Source organism: Zonotrichia albicollis, chromosome 4, assembly GCF_047830755.1.
Source record: "Zonotrichia albicollis isolate bZonAlb1 chromosome 4, bZonAlb1.hap1, whole genome shotgun sequence".
In the NCBI taxonomy this organism is placed as follows: domain Eukaryota; kingdom Metazoa; phylum Chordata; class Aves; order Passeriformes; family Passerellidae; genus Zonotrichia; species Zonotrichia albicollis.
The window spans coordinates 45,718,645-45,739,890 of NC_133822.1; the positions used below are offsets into that span (position 1 = coordinate 45,718,645).

The 21,246-nt window shown below is 38.2% G+C and overlaps 1 protein-coding gene across 7 annotated transcripts in view; it reads right to left on the reverse strand.

Annotated features, from left to right (window-relative positions):
- SYT1 (synaptotagmin 1) overlaps positions 1 to 21,246 on the reverse strand; it is a 336,909-nt gene that overhangs the window by 106,350 nt on the left and 209,313 nt on the right. For all 7 annotated transcript variants that reach the window (XM_074539685.1, XM_074539687.1, XM_074539682.1 and 4 more), the window contains one exon: positions 18,096 to 18,287. In XM_074539685.1, the coding sequence (XP_074395786.1) occupies positions 18,096 to 18,270 (175 nt within the window). In that variant the 5' untranslated portion in view covers positions 18,271 to 18,287. The remainder of the gene's footprint in view (positions 1 to 18,095; positions 18,288 to 21,246) is intronic.

Below are 21,246 nucleotides of genomic sequence, written 5' to 3' on the forward strand. Positions count from 1 at the left end.
ACTGATGTGAGTTGTTCACAGCAAAGTCGGGCATCACCAAAACTTTGTCCTATCTAGCTACTCCTTTTAAAATATTTTCTTTTCCCCTGGCAAATAAACATCCCACAGACATTGCATTCAGTAAGAAAACTTACTGCTCTCAACTGAAAATCTGCCATAAGCTATTCTAGCACTGAGATCTAAAATGGCAACAAGGTAATAAAATAATGTCTTTCCCTCTCAAAAAATTCAGTAAGAAATCTCATGTTGCAAAACTGTCTTAAAATGTTTAAACCAGCTATAGTCACAGGAAAGAACGCCAAAGGAGGACAAATCCCAATGAAGAGAAATTGTCATCACAACAGATTTCCATAAGGTATTCCAGTAGGAAAAAATATTCTGTCTTCTCACTTAAAGAAATAAATAATATTATAGATAATAGAGAACTATCTTGACCTATTACACCTAAATGAACTATGCTGATAACCGAAGAGAAAAATATATGGTGCTTGGCAGGAATCTGAATCCACGCAGAGTAAAGAGGCTCTCCAGATCTTATAGTTTTTCCTCTTTAATCCTTTTTCAAGGCTCACCAGATCACCAAAATGTTAAATATACATATTAATATTCATAAATTGTTGAATTCCAATATGTCCGTGATTCTGTGGGACAGATATGGTTCTATATTCCTGGGAAAATCTCTGTATCAGGCCACACTTTTGTTACAATAGATAAATGGAATGAGAGCATATGAAAACTATACTGGATTTGACACTCTCCTAGAGGTCAACAAACTGAATCTTCCTACCATTTTAGATGAAATCTTCACTGTGTGAAAAATGAAGATAGGCTGAGAGAAGAGCTCTGAAGCCTTCTCTTTGCTCAGCTGGAGGCCCGAGCAGTGAGCTATTTACCCCTGTAAGGCAGAGGCTCAGCCACCTCTCCCACTGAACAGTGGCTCCGAGCCCCCGGCTGTCCCACAGAGCATTTCTGTGCCACCCTCAGTGAGGCAGATGAGTGATGCATTCTCCATGCAGTCTAACCTTCAGGCTACAGGCTCCCTCTCTTCTCTGTGGGGTGAGATACATGGCTTTAAACTTGTTTAGACTAAGATGCAAGCCATGTTCTTCCTCATCTCCTGGCAGTGCCTTAGCAACTATTCCTATTACAAGATAAAATTGGTGACAACATTTGGCATTTCCCTTTCCTTCTTCAGCCGCATTGTAGCTTCACTGCCTCCAAGGATGAAAATACAACCTCCAAGTAAAAAGAGCAAGAGATATGAAAAGTAAATCCCATAGTGAAAATTGAGTCTGCTGTTTGCAAAAACATACATAGAGGGTTCTGTTAGAAAAAGAAATTGTAAATGATGAAAAATCTCCAAAATGGCCCATTAAAGTAATTTTCTTTGCTGTCTGATAAGTAGAGCTTCAATTTGAGTCCTTTCAGTTGTAAATAGTTACATTAATTTCAGCAAAACTATGCTGAACAATGTTTGTAGGATTATGTCTTGAGGTGAACTTAGTAATACACAGGGAAAAAGCACTGCATGTTTGTGACAGCATTCCTTTAACCTAGGAAAGGTAAGTATGGTGATGCATAGAAAAGGGATACTTTGCTAAGTCACCACTAATTTTCAGACTTAAATTGCTAATCAAATAGTAATTTTCAGGGTATTTTTCTATATCCCAGCGTGAAATTTACTCCATTTTAGAGCTTGCATAAGGCATTTTTCACAATATAAAAGCTGTATTAAGGTGAGGTTTGTGTTGCACAGGCTGTCACAGAGGCCTATGCAAGAAAATGAGTATTCCTCCCTGTGAATATGTGCACTGAAGGTCAGCAGCACCATGCACTACACTAAAAAGCCTCAGGGGAACAGAGACTAGTAAAATAAAGAGGGTTTTTTTCTTCTAAATATGTAACACGAAGAAAAATTGAAAAGAAAAATTTTTAACTTTATATCAAGGAAATTTTATTCAGATCTAGATTTTCTTGATGCATTTCATAATGTATCCTGATGTATTGCACCAGTGAGGCCACACCTCAAGAACTGTGTTCTTAAGTTTGAGTCACTGCAAGTCAAGTAAGACATTGAGATGCTGGAGAGAAGGGCAACAAGGCTGGTGAAGGGTCTGGAACACAAGTCCTGTGAGGAGTGGCTGAGGGAGCTGGGGCTGTTTAGCCTGGAGAAAAGGAGGCTCAGGGGAGACCCAGCCACTCTCTACACCCACCTGAAAGGAGGCTGTAGCCAGGTGGGGGATGCTCTCTTCTCCCAGGTTACCAGAACAGGGCAAGAGGAAATGGCCTCAAGCTGAGCCAGGGGAGGTTCAGGACACCAGGAATAATTTCTTCACTGAAAGGGCTGTCAAGCATTGGAAGGGACTGCTCAGGGAGGCGGTGGAGTCACCACCCCTGGAAGTCTTTAAGAAACAATGTGGGACTTAGTGCTATGGTTTAGTTGACAAGATGGAGATGATCTTGGAGGTCTTTTCCAACCCAAACAATTCTTTGATTTGGTGATTTTACTGTGGTATCACACATTGCCTAAGGAAAGGAAAGTGAACTGTCAAATACATTACTGTTTTAAAATACATTATAATTTTATATATATATTTATAATTTTATTAGAATTTCATGTATTTTGTTTTCAGTGCAATTTGGAGCTTTTGAAGTGTGGCACATACATGTGGCTGCAATTACATCACGTTAAGGACATTCATTGCATTTACTCTTTTCACTTTACTCTTTTACTTTTTTTACTCTTTTAATGCATTATTTAGTTTACTAGTTAGTCATTACTTATTATTTTTATTTATTATCTTCACTTTTACTCTTGTATTACTTTGATCTCACGTTTTTCTTGTGTTCACTCAATGTGCAGTATTCATAAGACAACCTGCTTTTATAATATATGAAAGCTTTATCATGGGCTCAGCCACCTGTAAATTGTCTTTAAATCAGCACAGAGTTTTAAGCCACCACAAATATAGAAAGGTAATTTATATATGGTAAAAACAATAAAGACACAAGATACAGCACGATAGAGATTATTTTCAAAAACAACATAGGACATATGATGTAAAGTTTCTAACTTCTAGAGTTCAAGTCAACTATATTGGTGAGCATCACACTTAAAAAAATTTGAATCTTAACCTTGTGCTGCCTTTTCAATATTTTTAATAACTAAGGAATAAAGCAAAATAATATTGTCATGCCAAAATCATCTCAGAAAGAAATCTGCCAAAATTTGCCTTAATTTCTGATTGCTGACATTAGCACGTTACAGTACAGCAAAAATAGGGTTTGTTGGGTGAAATCTCAAAAAGGGTTTCCAGACACCAGAGGAAAACTCCTGCTTATTCTGAGATGACTGTTTCTAATCTGACTTGTCACAAACTCCTGGATCAGCTAGGTGATGAGGTGCCTGTCCTTGATCTGAGGGAAAGGAAGTCCTCATTAATATTCCTTTTCAGTGGAGCTTCAGAGCCAAAGTTGTGCCTACATACAGGAACACTACACTATGTGAGAAGTGCAGTTGGCAGAGGTAAAAAGAGGGTGAGAGATTTTATTGTTATGGTGAAAAAAAGTCCTTTGATGAAGATAAAGTTTTTGTTTCTGTAACCTGCAATGGGCAGTGCTCTTGGAAGGTAGTATTTTTTTGTGCTGTGACTAGTATTAAACACGTCTTAAATCATAAATAATTTATGTTGGCAGTGCTGTCCCAGGAGAGACCACTAATGTAAGCGAAGCTAGTTATATTTATTCAGGCACATCATGGTAGAGGTGACACTTGATGAAAGCATAAATCCTTCCCTGGAGCAAAACTAAATGCCATTTACCTCACTGCCAGTGGCTCAGAGACCTAGTATCTCTGCAGTGGTTTCCAAAAACTCAGCCACTGAAGAGATCAAAATACCATCCCAAAATAAACCTTATTAAATAACTCTATAGTTATAGTATTTTAACTATGGCAAACATGAAGACTGGTTTTTTTATCAATAGTCCTTTTATCCCTTCATGAAAGCAGGCTCTGACAGACATACCCCTCCCAAGTGGCTAGGAGTTATTTAATTGGCCTCACATGCCTTCAAGTTGAGCCAGCTCCTGCCTGGGAACAAGCTCCTGTAAGCCAGCGCTGCAACCAATTTTCCTTTGGCTTCTCTCTAAACTTGGCAAAGCTGTGATTTATCCTGGCTCATCTCAATTGTTGATCCTTATCTGAGGTCACACATGATTTTGCTGACTGCCGCTGACATCGCAGGGTCATACACAACACACTTTCTGTCTCTCCTTGTGAAAATGTTTCTTGTCCAAGTAGTAGCACAACCGGCAGCGGTTAGAAAATGCTTGAGCAGGGATGTGAGATTTCTAGATCATGGTTCAGTGCAGGAACATTCAGCACATTCAAAGAACTACCCCTTAGAGCAGCCCTCAGACTCAAGCAAAAAAATAGCTAGTTCTTTCCCTATAACTTCTGTACATTTATTTTTATTTATAACCTCTGTACATTAGTCCTGAAGCTACTAAAAAATACACATCAGCATTCAGGTTTGCTTTGCTAAAATGTTAGCTGAAAGCTTTTCAGTCCTTCTTAGCAAGCTTTGTGTGAAGTAGAGGGGAAAGTAGACAAATACTGGTTTACATTCATTCTTTTTCATCAAAAGTATCCTATGGCAGACAGTCTAGTCTGGATAACAGAGCAGAGACTAGCATTGTCAGGAAGCCTTAAGTCTCTCAGCCATACATCAAAAGAACATTTCAGAGGCTTTAACCTTCCTTCTTCCTTCTGTAACTGCATTCTCCACAGAAGTCAGCATGGCAAAACTGTGCTTTTTTTCTGGAGAGGCAGGAGGTGTAAATCAGAGATGCTGTGTGATAAGGGAACCAGGAAAAAGGAAGGAAAAGAGGCAGTAAATGAAAGAGACTGAGAAGAACTGGAGATGTAAGTCACAAATTGGTTATCATTTACTTTCAGACCACAGATGTGACCTCTAGTACTTACAAGTCATACATTCTGTCAACACGCTTTGCAATACTAATTTTCAGACATACTGCTGTGGAGATTGTCAAGACATCCACTGACTGTCATTAATGGTCACTTGTCTGGTGGAAGCAAATGCTGCACCTTCTCGGAGAAAGAATCTCTGGTTATTACTTTTTTAAAGAAAAGGCAATTTTACATTCACCCAGCATCAGAACAGAATCAGAGAGATTTCATAGCTCTCAGTCCTCTACTCCCAAAATGTCATTACAAACCATTTATTTTCTTTGCCTCATAAAATACTGTGGGAAAGCAGGGAATATCAGCATTGCTTTGCTGTATCAGGAGTTCTCACTGACACTCCAATCTGGCTCCCAACTCACATGATGACAATGCTGCATGAGCAACAAACTTCTGTACAAACATCCTGACAATTTTGGCCTATTAAGTTATGTCTGGGAAGTGGATGGTAAGGCCACACCCAACAATATTTACTTATTTTTGTCCTATGAAGAAAGCTTGTCTTCACCTCTTACAAAAATGAAACCAAAGTAAAGTAAAATCAACTTTGTAACAGAGGCATTAAAGCATGCCAATCTATGGAAAGTGATCCATCTTAGCACATAGGATGGATACAAAGTATGCTCCTAGCACTTAATATTCCCCTGATACCAGGGGGAAGATTACACAAGGCTGCCCAAACAGAGGCACTATCAGAAGCGTTGGAGGCAATCCTGTAATTTTGTCTGCAAGGACCAAAGCACTGCTGGGGTCCAGTGAGTGAAAACAATCTTGAGCCCTCTAACAGTCTGATGGTGACTTTGAAATGCCTCTTTGAAATGAGTACCACTCAATGCTGAAGGAGGGAGGAGTTAGTGAAGCATCACATCCACTCCCTGCTCACTGCTACAGCACTCTAGTACATCCACCGAAGAACTGAACTGAGCAACTGAACACTCATGGATGAGCTAAACGCAGAAGGAAGCTGAAAAACATCATCTGCCAGTATCCTGCATCCCTCTCAGGCACAGAAAGTGGCACCATGGCGGCCTGCTTCCCCCTGAGCCAGTAATGCTGGGGAACAGCAGTGGTGACATGCTGATGCAAGGGCTGCTGTACTTTGGGGGAAACATAAAACCAACATCCTCAGCTTTTTTGGTGATGAGAGATCCCCTGGGATTTTCCCTAAAAGATTGTAATGCTTTACAGCCCCATCCAACTCTCATTAAACTAAATGGAAACAACCTCAATCACATCTGTGGAAATTGGATGTTTGCTGGGTTGGCTCAAGTCCCAAGTGAGGTAATTACATTCTTCCAACGGCTTCCATTGGAAAATTTCTGTGTGTGTGTCCCCTTCCTAAATGATCTCAAAGTAGCACTCTACTGATCATTTAAACTAAACAACTGTCCTAAATGCTCTTTTTTTGACAACAATAATGAAAATGTGTGCTGCGATAATAGGCCATGCGAAAAGTGGGTACAACTCTCAGCAAGCAGCCCACTAAAATCAAATGGAAGGTAAAAGAACTACACTGGTATTTTTGAAGGTCTGAAAAGAAATTTGCTTCTACCACTATGTGTGTGTGACACGTCTCTAAAATTACATTACTTGTAGAGTTACAAACTTTTAATGAAATAAGTATTTTATACTAAAATAACCACAGCAAAAGTAAAATTAATTTACATTAAAATAAGAATCAGTGTAGCAGTTCATCAGGTAAATTACAGGACACATTAGAAATGTTATTTACAATTTTGATCCTCCAAACCACTTGTGTGTGACAAATTTAATTTGATGCACCATTCAGGAGCTTAAAGGTTAGTACACATTTAAATATTTTACCAGACAAAACCTTTTGAGATTCTAAAACCTGCTGTGTAGCATTTTAATACCTGGACTCAGCCTGCATACCCATGCTACACTTGCTGGATGGCTCCACCAAGTAAGAATGCAATCCTATTGTCTTTTAAGTTATTTACAGGAGAGGTGCAGGTCAGTCAAGAAAAAAAGACTTGGAAACAAGAGAAAATTTGTTCACCGATTTGCAGTTGTCCTGCACTGCAGGGTTCAGCTAGCTTTGCTATCCCTTTAGGGATCTGGTATCACAAATTATTTTATGTAATGGGGACACAATTTAGGAGTTTGGTTGGTTGTTTTTAAAGAGGATGTATTTTCTGTTCTTTTTCTAACAGGAATTACAAGGATAAATATTTGGTTCAACAGAATAAAATGCTTCTTCTCATTACAAAATCATAGACACTTTTCTGAGAAGTAGTAGTGGTGTTGGACAGATCCGTGCATTCTGAAGAATCAAAGCCTAGCTGTCAGTAGGTTCCTAACCAAAACAAGCTGTAGAAAATCTAGGATGTTGCATAGTTTAAACACTTCATGCCTTAACTGTATAGAAACGAGATTGTTGTAGTTAGTTTCCCTTTTCCATTTTGTTGTTTCCTATACATATTCCTCTTGCATGCCTATACGTATTTCAAGAAGAGCATTGTGCAGGAATATTTTTGCAGTTTGCAGTCACTGTTAAATAAAATAAATGCATGGCTGTTTCAGAATAGTCAGGTCAATGTTGACATTCCTTCATGCTATGTTATCACTATGCCCTGAGTTCAGGGAGTATTTTTTGTCCATTGGTCTTCTCCACTCATCATACTATTTCCCACTGTCCTGGCCACCTCAATGTCCTAAGACTTAAAACTCATCAATAAATATTTCATGAGGCAAATTTAGAAACTGGTATTCTGGAATAGCTTCCTATAAAGTGATTGCTATCATTGACTTGTAATCTAAAATGGTATGCTAGGCTGAAATTTATGAATAGTAAGCTTGCCTTATCTTTGTCTGTCCTCCTTCCCTTGCTCATGCTGCAGGTAAATTTGTACCTATGGCACATAATGAACAAACAGACAGACAAACAAATGACTGACTCCAGGGCTGAGACCTGCAAGGCCATATTCCAGCTCAAAGCACATGCTGGATGAAAACTGAGTTCTCAGGTCTTAGGAAACATGATAAAATAGCTATTTTGGAAGTTTGATACCTAAAGAATAAACAAGATTGAATGCTGGGTCAGCAAGTATTTTGCTTGTAATGAGGAAAGTGTTAATAAATACATAAATAAAACAATACAGAAGTAAAACAGAGAATCCATTGTAATCTGGTAAAGAAGAAAGGACCATAAAAGCATCTATATGAAAGGTGTAAAACTTATTGAACGTTGTTAACTTGCTAACTATGTGAAGAATGTATTTCCTCTCTAAAACCTGTCTCCAGAAAAAAACCAAAAACAAACAAAAAAGAAACCAAACCAAACAAACAAACAAAAAAAACCAACCAAAAAAAAAAAGACCTCCTCCTAGTCCTGGAGGTTTCCTCCCCATTGGGGTACAGCTAAAATGTGTTATGGTCCTGACAGAGGTCTAGGAGAAAGCAAGCTTCTTGTGTGGAAATGACTTCCAAACCAACTGGCAGCTCACCAGCTTTCACATAGTCCTTCTCCCTTCCTCTTCCCCTGGGTCAAACAGATGGTTTGTTTGTGTGGCTCCTTCAGACTGACAATAAAGGAGCTGCCAGCCAAGACTCAGGATTATCACTCAGGCTGCAGCTTACAATACTTTAGCCTCAGTTCTTCCTGAGACTAAAGGAAACCAAGGGACGAAGCCAGAAAACTTCTATCTGCCTTTCCTACAGGAACAGCTAAAAAAGTAATGTGGGATTCATGTTGCCATATTCTGCAACCTTGTGTGAAACACTTGTTTAAGCACAAGGAGCCTTGAATACCCAGTGTTATTTGCTCATTTTGTCCAAAGACACTTCACAGCAAAATGCATATGCTGTCCTTCAGCCAGGTCTCTAGCCCAGTGAGCTCTCTTACTCTTCATCAGACTGTACAGTGACAGAAGAGACTGAAGCAATTTCTTTCCAAATCAAAGAAGTCAGGTCTCCAAGCCCAGAGAAAGTGTTCTAAGGCTGTGAATCTCTCTGTTAAAAGGGCTTAACCTTCCTAGATATCTAAGTACGTGGGATCAGTACCATTGCATATACCAGTTTTTCCTTCTAGATGAACCTGGGCCTCCTATTTCTAAGTCATTCTGAAGAGGATCAACACATTTAACTCAGATCTGCAAATTCAACTTCTAGAGTCTGATTCTTAAAAACTAAGTGTAGAAAGCCTAATAATTTCTGGAACTTCTTTTTAAGATGTGGGTTGAATTGCCTTTCCCATCTGAAATTATAAACTTCATCTTTCATTTTGGTGGCTCTCACTGTAATAGGAAAACAGTGCCAGCTACAGTACTGAAACATGCCCCCAGATGATATAGGGGCTGTGAGCAAATTAGGGAGCTCTTGCTGAAGTTGGTAATTAAGAGTAGATTCAGATTCTGAAATCTGCACAGGAGTAGGCAGATGGCTTGTTCAGCTGCCAGCTGGAACTCAGCCTTCATGAGGCAGTCATTCAAGTTCAGCACCACATCTTTCTGTGGAGTCAGAGCAAAGTCCTCCCATACCAAGATTCTTCTGAATATTTGAGGCTACTTCCACAGCTCTTGCAAAGTGGCTGCATGTTCTGGAAGCAGTAGTGATGTTCTGATCTACAATCATTCAAGAGCTTGCCCGAGATAAAAGCCAAGATTAAGAAAGATAAAATGAATGTATGAAAGGATGCTGTGTACCTATGGTATTCCTGAGAGCGCCTCTTGGTGGTCAGTGTCTTAGTTTTTCACCCACCTTGGCATATAGCACTGATGACCAGGTATTTTAATGTATCAGTATTCTTGTGTCTTTCAAAAAATGATAAACACTCAAAAATCATATTAACCAAAGGAGGGTTATTACATATTTATAATACCTCAGACAAGGCTTTAGTTTGAACAATTCTCAGCAGGAAACTCTCCAGTTCTAAGCAGAATAGTTAACAATAATAACAAAGAATGGCATTCTGTTCTTCAGCTGTGCCAACTTACAACAATTTCCCAGAATAACAGTGGCGAGAGAATATTTTCTAGCTTGCCACAGTGCTTAAGCACAAGTAGCTGAGGGAAGGATGGGATATAAATCTTAACAACAATTCCTATATTTTTACTGCACATTTAAACCATACTTTTTAAAAGAAAACCCACTAACCACAGTCATAGGTGCCTTTTATCTTTTATGCTGTATGCTGCTGAGAATCAATCTTTAAAGGTATTCTCAGTTTTAAATTCAGAACAATTGTTCCATGAACTCTTATTTTTAAAGCAAGATTAGAAACAATTATAACTGATAATGTGTAATTCTGTAGGTACTTTATATGCAGGTAAGTTTGGAAAAGGCTAACAAAGATTATGTTTCTTTTATTCACACAAACACAATTTCAGTGCACTTTCTCTCACACAAAGTAATGAAATTTTAAGATACATTCCCAGAACTGGAAGTAAGCCAGCAACCATGTTCAGTTTTCTGCTGGTAAATTGAATTCTCTACTCAGTGTATAAGGTACTGGCACAACTTGACATATCTATAGGGCAATAAAACACCTACCAGAGTAATTGTAACGTATAAAATAATAATCACAGTGATGTGCAAGAGGAGACCCCTGGGGGTAGTCTGACACCCCTTGTTAAAATGCCATCACCAAACCAAAGGCAGGTGCTCACCCCTGTTTCTGCTATAGATGAATTTCATTCCCTTGGCTTTAAAAGTTAATCTGAACATGTTTTTTTTTGTTTTCTTATATTTTGCTGAAATGTTTTCAGCATCATGTGTTTTACAGGAGAACTTGCTTCTCCTTCCCTGTCTTTCAGAATATACAACTCAAAACAAATGGCTGCTTCTGAAAAGGGTGTTACAGACACATGTAATCAATAATGTATAATTCTGTTTGACACTGAGGTTACCTTCCCAGTGTGGTAATGGCTTAGAGACAGCATTTCTTTTCTGATGGGACAATGAATTCTCAAGGTGATGCAGAGGAAGACATGGGTTTAGCCTTTGATAGGCTCTCCCTGTCCTGGGGATGGAGACAGCTGCATTTGCTGCTCTGGTTCAAGCTGTAGGAGTCTGCTCTTTTGATTTCTGCTTTCCTCCTTGGCTTGTCCAAGGAGCCAAGATAATGGCCAGTGTAGGAACAGGGAACTCCTTTGGTCATAAGTGTGTCAGATGTATGGGTTGAGTTTGCTTTGATTGGAGGAGATTATTTCCCTGCCCACAGCTGGGGCGTTGCAACTACATGATCTTTAAGGTCCCTTCCAACCAAAACCATTCAATGATGTTATGTAACCTCCTGGCAAGCATGTGTGCTTGCAGTGCTAGATCCAGCTACAGTCTGCAGCAGCAGCACTTCAGGGTCATGCTCAAGCAGCGTGTACTTCTAACAGCCTGAGGTTCCTCGCTCAGTTCTCTATGAGGATCAAACTGGCAGCTGTCACGAACCCTGAAGTTTAAGGAGAGGACATGTTAAGGAAGGCCCATCAGAAGGCATATAAAAATAACTCATGGATTGTAAACTGTAATGATGTAAAAAAAGTAAATAAATTCTACATGTCAGAATCAATCGTTAAAATATTGATGGAGTATAACGCAGTGGGATCTCAGACCACATGCTATTCCTTCCAGACAAGGATTTTCATCTGCTTCATGAGTTTTTACTTCCATTCTTCCATCTCTCAGTATCTATTTATACACTGGGATTTAAAAGCTGTATTTTCAGGGTTCCTCATTTAAAGCAAACAAAATATACTGGACCCCTAGAAATAAACACAGCTTTTTCATATAGTGAGTTGATAAAATAACAAGAGTTGAACTGTTTTTCTCATGATATTTGTGTCTTCTGAATGTGTGTGGGCAGTATTTTCAAGCTTTTCCCTATCAGCAGGAGATCTAGAAATTTTATTTAACATTAAAAAAAGGAAATTAAGTTCTCATCTATACTCTGAGACTGGGGCGTTCAGGGAAAAAACAAAGTAATCTGATATTTGCATTTAAATTGCTATATTTAGAAATAATGGAGTTTTTCCCCCCATCTAATATTGTGCTGTAATAGCTCTGTCTTTTAGTTCTGTGTTCCAAAATAAATTCTTATTTCTGATTTCCCCTGTTTCTTCTGCAGTGTAAAGCTATATGTATCTGCATGGCATGAGTAGCTACGAATGAATTTATGACAGGAAGGGAGACAAGAAGACTTGAATTCATGCTGTCCCACTTCCTCCAGCACTGCCCTTTAGACTTCCCTGAACATCAAGAAACTTCTTTATCTTCTCCAAATCTCTCCATACAAACATTCTTTGCCAAGATACCCAAGTGGATTTTGCCAAAGTCTGACTGTTCCTAAGCTGAGAATTCTGCTAATTGTTTTGCTAAATCTATGTGTGCACACATATAAATGTATGTATACATATTCTCATTCCTACAGGCAGTCAGCTGCTACTCAGAATGATCTCTGAAGCAGAAACCCAATTCTTTTCTGGCTAACCTAAGATATTAGAAAATGACTAACAATGGCATGTACTGTGAAAATATAAATCAGAGCTATTGCTGCAAACTTTATTCTGATTTTATGGTACACATACAATATCAATCCAGTTTCTAAATCTGAAAGCATTCTATTATCAGCATTTTGTATCCTTTTTATGAACTTAGAAAATAATGTGCCATCTCCTCCCTGTACCAGTGGCACCTGTGCTCCGGGAAACATTGGGAGAAGCCTAATGAATTTGTTTTCTGCAAATTATTAAGCTATCAGCTTACAAAAATTAAGTTTCAGAAAGACCCCATGAATAAAAGCCTCAATTTTCTAATAACAGACATAATCTGGTAAAAACTCCTCGATAATCTTGATGCCACATACAAATGAAAAATTAAGAAATTAACTTTACTGTCATTTGTAGAGGGCAATAAGCATTCTTAATACACCTCAGCTGGTCAAGCAAGAAAGGCAGAAAGGCAAAACAGCAGAGAAGAGCAGGGTGAAAGAAATTATGAGATGTGTCTAAGATGACTGCTGAGTGCTGAAATTTTGACTTAAATAGCTAAATATATAAATCCAAAATGAATTAATTTATTAATTTATTTGCTAAATTACCCAAACACAAGTTGGTAGTCAGCTTAATAGGATATTATTTAGAACTAAACCAGACCTGAGTCTTACAGTTATTTTTACATTTTTTGTTACAGTTCTCTTTACAGCCTCCAGTCTCATTTTGGTTTGACAGTTATTCACTAGTCCAAGGGGAGGGAAATAAAACTTTCTCTGCAACGTGAGAGAAGTCTGCACAGAACAGCAGGTTTTAGCCTGAATTATCAGAGATTTGAGCTTCTGGTTTTGGGGGATTAGCAGTCAGTTGTACAAGATGAATCAAATTCAGGGCTTTTGAGCACCAGCTACTGAAGCCAAATGGAGTGGCAAGCCAGCCAGACATTTCAGAACAGGGTTTGTATAGAAATGTAACTTTTTATATAATTACAATGTAAGGCAGCAACGAGCATTGAAAATATGCAATATCTTTCTATTACAGAGGTAATGACACTATCCTGGATTCAATGCAATCAGCTATTATAGCTGTTCCAGATTTTACCACCAGCATTAACAGCACATCATTATTCAATCAGATGCATGCTGTAATTTTATTGGATTTTTGCTGTCTTGTTTACTGGCAGAATGAGGTCTCCTGTTCATACAGGAATGTGCCATTAGAAAACATATCAACACCACTTTAATTTTAAAATTATTAAATAAACTAATGGTAATTTATGTCAATTTATATTTGTGTATGGTTAGTTTCAGTATCTTGACATTTAAAGTCTCCACCCAAAGGCTGTTGTTGCCAGTACCACAGTCTTGTTACAACACACTTACTGTAAATGTATGGCAGATATTTTCCTAGCCTGTAGACAAAGATCCAGATGTAAGAGCACTAAGAAGGAAGAAGGAAAGAACCGATAGATCTTATAAAATCTTTTAACGCATTTTGTTTTCAGAAGAGTAAGTGCTGTTTTGTCTGCTCTGTTTCCCTGCTTTTATCAGTTGCTGGATTTACTATATGTAAAATGCAAAATATAAAAGCAGAGATGATGCCTTTTTTCACCTTCTGGTAAACAGATTAAAAATTCTGCAGATTAAAGGTAAATAAGGATTGAAAGTATAAGGACCAATGAAGTTAGAGTGACATTTATACACAGTTCAGTTCTGGAAAAACAACTGTACTGTGATTATGCAAATCAGCCACTCACAACCAAAATGCAGGGATTTACATAACGGAGAAAAAAATTCCTCCCAGTTATGGCTCAGTAACTTACCGGGTTCTTGCACTTTAATTGTATGACTCATTGTAATAAAATTATCCCACTTGCTTTATCCAGAGTGAAATGTATGTTAGGACATTGCCATTCTGAATGATGCGTGTGCTTTTGGAAGCCTACATTCTCCTGTCACAAAATGTGGTGTATGCTCTACTTTAAAGAGATACAAATCAAGAAAAAACCTCCAGATTTTCTGCTTGTACCAATGAAAATTTTAACCTGGTTTATGTACTGCATCACTGTTCTTGAAATAAATGTATACTGATACAAATAGGTATTTTCTTTTTCTTGGAACTTTTATTTCCTCATTCTATTAAATTAATCTTTTTTTTTTTTTCTTTAATAAGACTTGTCTTGTGCATACATCACAGAAGAAAACACCAGTATAATTTGAATTGCAATAATTTAAATTGATTTTTATCTTGTACTTTTGCAAAGGGAACTTTTAATGGGAATCCTGGTATCTTCAGTTAGCTGGTATGTTTAGACTATTTAAATTCTGACATCTGTGTGGTCTACAAAACTCAGTACTTAAAAAACCAGAATCTTCTATTTTAAGCTGCAGGAAGGAAAAATATTTATTCAGCTAGATGTCGTTTGATGTACCTTTATTAGTGTTATCATGTATTCCATGATCAGAATGTTGTATTTCCTTTTTTTTTCTTTTCAATAAGCATGACTTGATACTATATAATTTCTAAGACAAAACAGAAAGATAAGACTACATAAATTAGGCCCTACTATGCCTTGGCCTTTTTAGCACTCAAACCAAGTTTAGTGCAGGTGAGCTTTTTCACAACACTTTATCCTATTATATATACATCCATTACATGATGATGACTTATTTTCCATCTGCAGACATCATAGGCAGAAAAAACTAAAACATTTCATTATTTATCTCACACAGAGATAAACAACAGAGCACTGAAAAAGGTCCTCTCATAATAAACACTGAGATTTCAAAGTCTTTCCTCTCATGTGGGGATGAACACGAGACCTTTGGAAGTAAAAATGGTAAAGCAGATAAAATAAAAAAGAGGCTTGTTCCTCATCTGAAAAGATTAGAGAACTTGCTGACTATGACATTCCACTGTCAAGTGTAAGACTCAAATCTCATCCTCAGTTCCAATCTACCAGAGGAAAAATCTGATCCATGGTCTTGGAGTGTTCTTGGACTTCCAAGAATCTCTGCTGCCCCCAGTGGGGCCCATGCACCATAGTTCACCTCTCTCACACAGCAAGAAATTCCCAAAAAGACACTATACCAACAATTTGGTTTGCACTAATTTACATTCTGCTCTAAGAGAGATTCTAAAAAAAGTTTGCAGCCAGCTGTAAGAGTTAAGTCCTGAAAACTTTTCTAGCACAATTACATTTTTTTTGGTAATAGATTGAAAACACCACATGGACAAATTCCCACTAGCATGAACTGCACAACTCATGAGAAAATGCTATAATCTTCCAATAGGGAAATGAGGTCTCCTCTGCCCTCCTGTCCCCAATATTTTTTAGACAGCCTTGTTTTGTGTTTATGTTAGTTTATAAATGAAAAATACATACAAATGTGTGTAATGAGGTCCCTTCTTGTAGGATTTATTATTGAGGAAAACAGGCAAAAGAAAGTTATTTGTAATATAAAATGCTCAAATAGGTCATTGGCACTAATCCATATTTAGTATTTCAAAACCACCCCCACACCAGTTCCTTGCCCCTCTGCAGTACAATGAACATTGAGTTTTCTTCTTGAAATGGCAAAACCTTCCCAGGACAGCAGAAAGCAACAATAAATAGCCCCAGCATTTGACAGAGATCCTGGCATGATCCAAGCACATCTGCAGCCTCTATAGTAAGAGCAGACAACTGGAATGGGGTTTGTGACTACCTTAGGTTCACTTCTGCAGGACAACAACACTGCATGATCTTGGATAACAGACCAGATTCCTAAGATGGTGGCAATATATTCTAGTGTCACTATTAGCACAAGGTACCTTATTTTATAAATAATATGATGTATTTCATAAGAAATAAGATTTGTCTTATGACCTAATGTACTTTTCTAAGTAAGCACTTTCATCATCTAACAGTAGGGGCTTTTTTCTTCCATGAAGAGATAATAGAAGTTTTAGTCAGTTCAACTTGAAAAGACTCTCCACATTGCACTTTCCACTTGCTTTCTTTGTGGTTTTAAAAAAGTATGCAGCAGGGCATTCCAAATATCTCTCTATCCACAAACCTTCTCCTACACCTACCCATTACAGAGTTCCTCATACTGGAAGACATTCATGCCTTTGCAAAGTTAAAAGCAAAGTTTAAAAATAAGAGGCTATTTACATAAAAGTCCCATCTATGTTATTTACATAGCGTGGAGAGATAAAAATTACAAGACACATGTTTCAAATTCTGATTGTCCCTCAATGCCTTGTTTTTTCATTTTTTCTCTTTTTTCTTTTTATTCCTGTATTTTTGTAGTTTTGTTCTTTTTTTTTTTGTTTTCCCATGACATCCTCAGACAATTTTATTTCAGTATGGTCTTCACTGGACTGCATAGATCACCAAAACAATGGCACACAAACTTCTTATCTCTATAACACCTTAATTCTTGCAAGTGGGAATTTTGAATGACAGAGCAAAGCTGTTTCCTATCAATTTATCAAAAACTGCACCTGCCACATTGTCAAGATTCATTTAGAGATAAAAAATTATTAATATTTGAATTTATTATCTGACTTTATCAGTCACAGAACATTTCTTTACACAAAGGATAGCCTTCTAAAGATGAAAACTCTTATATATGTTAAAATACTTCCCTGGACATATTTTAAATTTACTTTTTCTGGCAAAGAAGTTATTACAGATTGAACTACTTTCTAATGCTTGCTACTAAAACACACACACAGAGCCTTCACCTTCTTGTCTATAAAAGTGCCAAAATGATCTGCTAGTAGCATTAGGTTATTTTTCTGTCAGTAACAAAAAGGATTTTTTCTGTATTATACAAAATGCCATTGACAATACTGAATTAGTCCTAGATTTGATACCAGTGTATGCAGAGTAGACCATATCAAACAGATTCAAGAACTCCAGTATTATCATAAACAACAGCAAAAAGTTAATGGTTATTTTTTTTTAATGTGAACAAATTGAGGCCTCAACTTTGAATCAATACTTTCTAGCAGCAAAGACCAAAAGAGCCCGGCTGACTTTAGTTCTACTAACCTCACAGAAATATATATTTATACTTTTACGTTTTCAGCATAGGTACATGAACTTGTGCAAACAGCATTCAGTGGCTTATCTGATAGAATAACTAGTGGGAAAAGCACAGCTACCTTCATACATGACAGATGTATTACCTGTTTTCTTGTTAAAACTCAATTTTCACATTTCTTTCAATGTTTTCTAATCTCCACAGATTCAAAGGTTCCTTGTTTTCTCAATATGTGTGCGTTCTGGCCAAATATTGCTTTAAGGAAATATGGCCATGCACATTTGTCATAAACATGAAACTAAGTGATACTAATAGGAAACATTTTACTTATTGGTCCCACAGAAACAGTGAAGTTCTCTAGTTTCAGTTTTAATGATTCAGCAGTAACTCATCAGGAAAAATTACCAAACTAATCTGACATACCAAGAATATACACAAATTACATTTGAGTTGGACTCTATTTTTTTCTACTTCAGTTAACTTTGAGGAACTTACAAAACCAGTTTAATCTTGTGATTTTTCCAGCTTTGACTAGAAAATGTTTAGTATGCTGTCTAAATAAATGTCAAAGAAGAAAATGTCAAATTAAACCTAGTCTGCCAACAGAAGCTTTTTCATCTATCACATTTTACTTACGTGGAATTTTGTTCAGTTCATTCATGAACTTCTCTTTTAGCTTCGAAAATGCATCTTCTTTTCCTCCTCCTCCTCCTCCCGGACTGGCTGGCTCGGTGACATTACTTGGAGGGGCTGCTGCTGCTGTGGTTGCTGGCGGTGCTGCCAGGGCCTCGTGATGACTTTCACTCACCATTTTAACTCCTGGGTAAGCTGTTGGAAGAAAAAAAGAAAAAAAACCCAAAAGGTAATATAATTGAAATGTATCTCTCATCAAGAAATGAATGAATAGGCAGAATATCACTTGGTTCTCCTGCTTACTGGGTAAATATTACTTCATTTCTGTACAGTTTCAGGTTCTTCATAAAATATTTATTAGACAAGAGAGAAAAGTATTTTGCAGGGTTAATTTCAGCCAGAATAATTTTATTGCTTAGAGCACTTTTCCAATGGTTTGCATTTTGGAAGTGCTAAATTTGAAACCTCAAAATTCGTGTAAAAATCTCGTGCAGATTTACATTTTCTCTTAAGCTTGAAAGTATAAGCAAATTGGGTAATAAATGCCCCTATGTGCAAATTTCAATGTATTTACATAATTATTTTTCTGTGGGAATTTCAGAGGTGGGGATCATGGACAGTTTCTACATATGAAATAAATAAGGTGATAAGGACATAATAAAAACACTTTGTGATCTCCTGTCAAAGTAATAACCTATTGTTTCCTATTTAAAACTGTGTATTAAATAGAAATTGATTTGCGTGCATTTTTATCTTCACTAAGTGAAGACAATTTTCCTTCCACTTATTTTGTGTGACACTTGCTACTGACAACATTCTCTTAAATTATTCAGATGTCTTACTGTATTCATGAAAATTCAACATCTGTAGGGAGTCTAAATGCAGCCATTTTGAAATATCCACGAGCTTGTCACAAGCATAATCCCACATCAGCATATTTTTAATTTCATGTTGTTTAATGGGCATTTTGGATAACCTTTGAGTGGATATTACTGTGTTGGGTGTGCAAGGCCAGGTGTTAAGAGTGGGCTGGCTACCGGCTGGCATCAGTGGGAAGCTGCCAGAAGCCTCTCCCATGTCCCTCAGAGCCAATTCCAGACAGCCCCTGGATGGACTCGCTGCTGACCAAGGTCGAGCCATCAGCGATGGTGGCAGCACCTCTGGGATAACTGATTTAAAAAGGGCAAATACTGCTGGACAACTGGGAAAGAGGAGTGAGAATAAGTGAGAGGAGGACCCATGCTGGCACTGTGGGCAGGGCAGGAGGTGCCCCAGGCACTGGAGCAGAGATTCCCCTGCAGCCCGTGGTGCGGCCCAGGGTGAGGCAGGATGGGACCCTGCAGCCCATGGAGGAACAGAGATCCACCTGCAGCCTGGGGAGGGCCCACACTGGGGCAGGTGGAGGCCTGAAGGGGGCTGTGACCCTGTGGGAAACCTGTGCTGGAGCAGGGGTCTGCCAGGAGCTGTGGCCCCATGGAGAGAGGAGCCCACAGTGAGCAGGTTTGCTGGCAGGACTGGTGACCCCATGGAGAACCCACTCTGGAGCAGTGTGCTCCTGAAGGACTGCACCCTGAGGGAGGGACCATGCTGGAGCAGCTTGTGAAGAGCCATACCCCATGAGAAGGACTCAAATTAGAGAAGTTCCTGGAGAGAGGGATCCCACACTGGAGCAGAGAAAGTGGGTGAGGAGTCCTCCCCCTGAGGAGGAGGGAGAGCAAAGAGAACTTGTGATTGACTGCAACCACAATTCCCCTTTCCCCTGCACTGCTGAGGAAATCCAGAGTGAAGTTAATCCCTGGAAGAAGGGAGGGGGGAGGGAAGCTGTTTCAGATTTAGTTTCATTTCTCAATATCCTACTTTGCTTTGATTGGTAAATTAAGCCAATTTCCCTAATTCAAATCCGGTTTGACTGTGACAGCAAGGAGTGACTGATGTCTCCCTGTTCTTATCTTGCTCCTCCACTGTCCAGCTGAGGATAGGAGGGATAGAGCAGCTTTGGTGGGAACCTGGCACCCAGTCAGGGTCAGCTACCACAGTCACATAGCAAAGAATTTTGGGCTAGTGGGATGAAGATGAGAAGATATCATAGAAATTCCTGCAACACAGGAAGGCTAGCTGAAATGTTTATGCAGTTTTTGAAAACATTGTTCTGATTTTCTGCTGCATCATAAATATCACTTATCTGAATAATTTCAGAAAACAGAAGGAGAAAGGGTTTGAAAAATAACAAACATTCATTATTGCTCTGAGTATACAATTGCTCTCAGCTTCAAAAGGCATTTGGCCTTTGAGCTTTTCCTGAGAAATTTAAACATCAACATAGGAATAAAACACAACACATCAAAATTGAAGGAGCATAAGAGCATCTGACTGCATGCAATATGATCAATCATGACCTTTCTTGTCTTACATGATTGTTTTCATGGATGTTGCTAAAAGCGCTCAGATCACTAAATCAAGAGGAGATTTGGCTTTTCGTCCTTCAAGTTTAGTTCTACGAGTCTGCAGTCATGAAGACCTGTAGGCACAGGCCTGACTGCAGGCAGAATGAACTTTCTGAAATCATCCTCACCATTCCTATCATTAAACAGGGGTTTGCACACGGGTGTAGTCTGGAATACAAAAGCCATTCTCCAATACTCCTGTATGATGAAAAACATTTTAACAAAATAGGGGGTTGGCATTGCTTAATTTAGTGAATATTTTGTAGCAATTTTATTGATGCAGCAGCAAATGAAGTGGTATTCCCTGCCTACCCATCACTTCCGTCCTTGCTCTCAAGTCCCTAGCCTAATATAAAATAATGTTGATGTTGACACAGAATATGTATGCAATATATCTCTATAAATATTTCATAAGCATGTGGTCTTAACTATTTCCCTGCAACAACATGGGAGCAGTTCACTATCAAAAGCAGACCAATGTCAATGGAAAGATTCCATTTAATAGTCATAAATTTAGCTCAAGCCCGATGTATCTGTATTTCCTCAACTGCCTCACAAAACAACAAAAAAAATCAAGTAGTCCATAATTTTGGTAACAAATAAAATACCAGCTATTCCAGACTAAGAGACTTTTTCCATATGCTCTGATGGATGCCAAACACTATGAAGCATAAGCTGTAAACACTAGTGCTGTTTTATGTTATAGCATT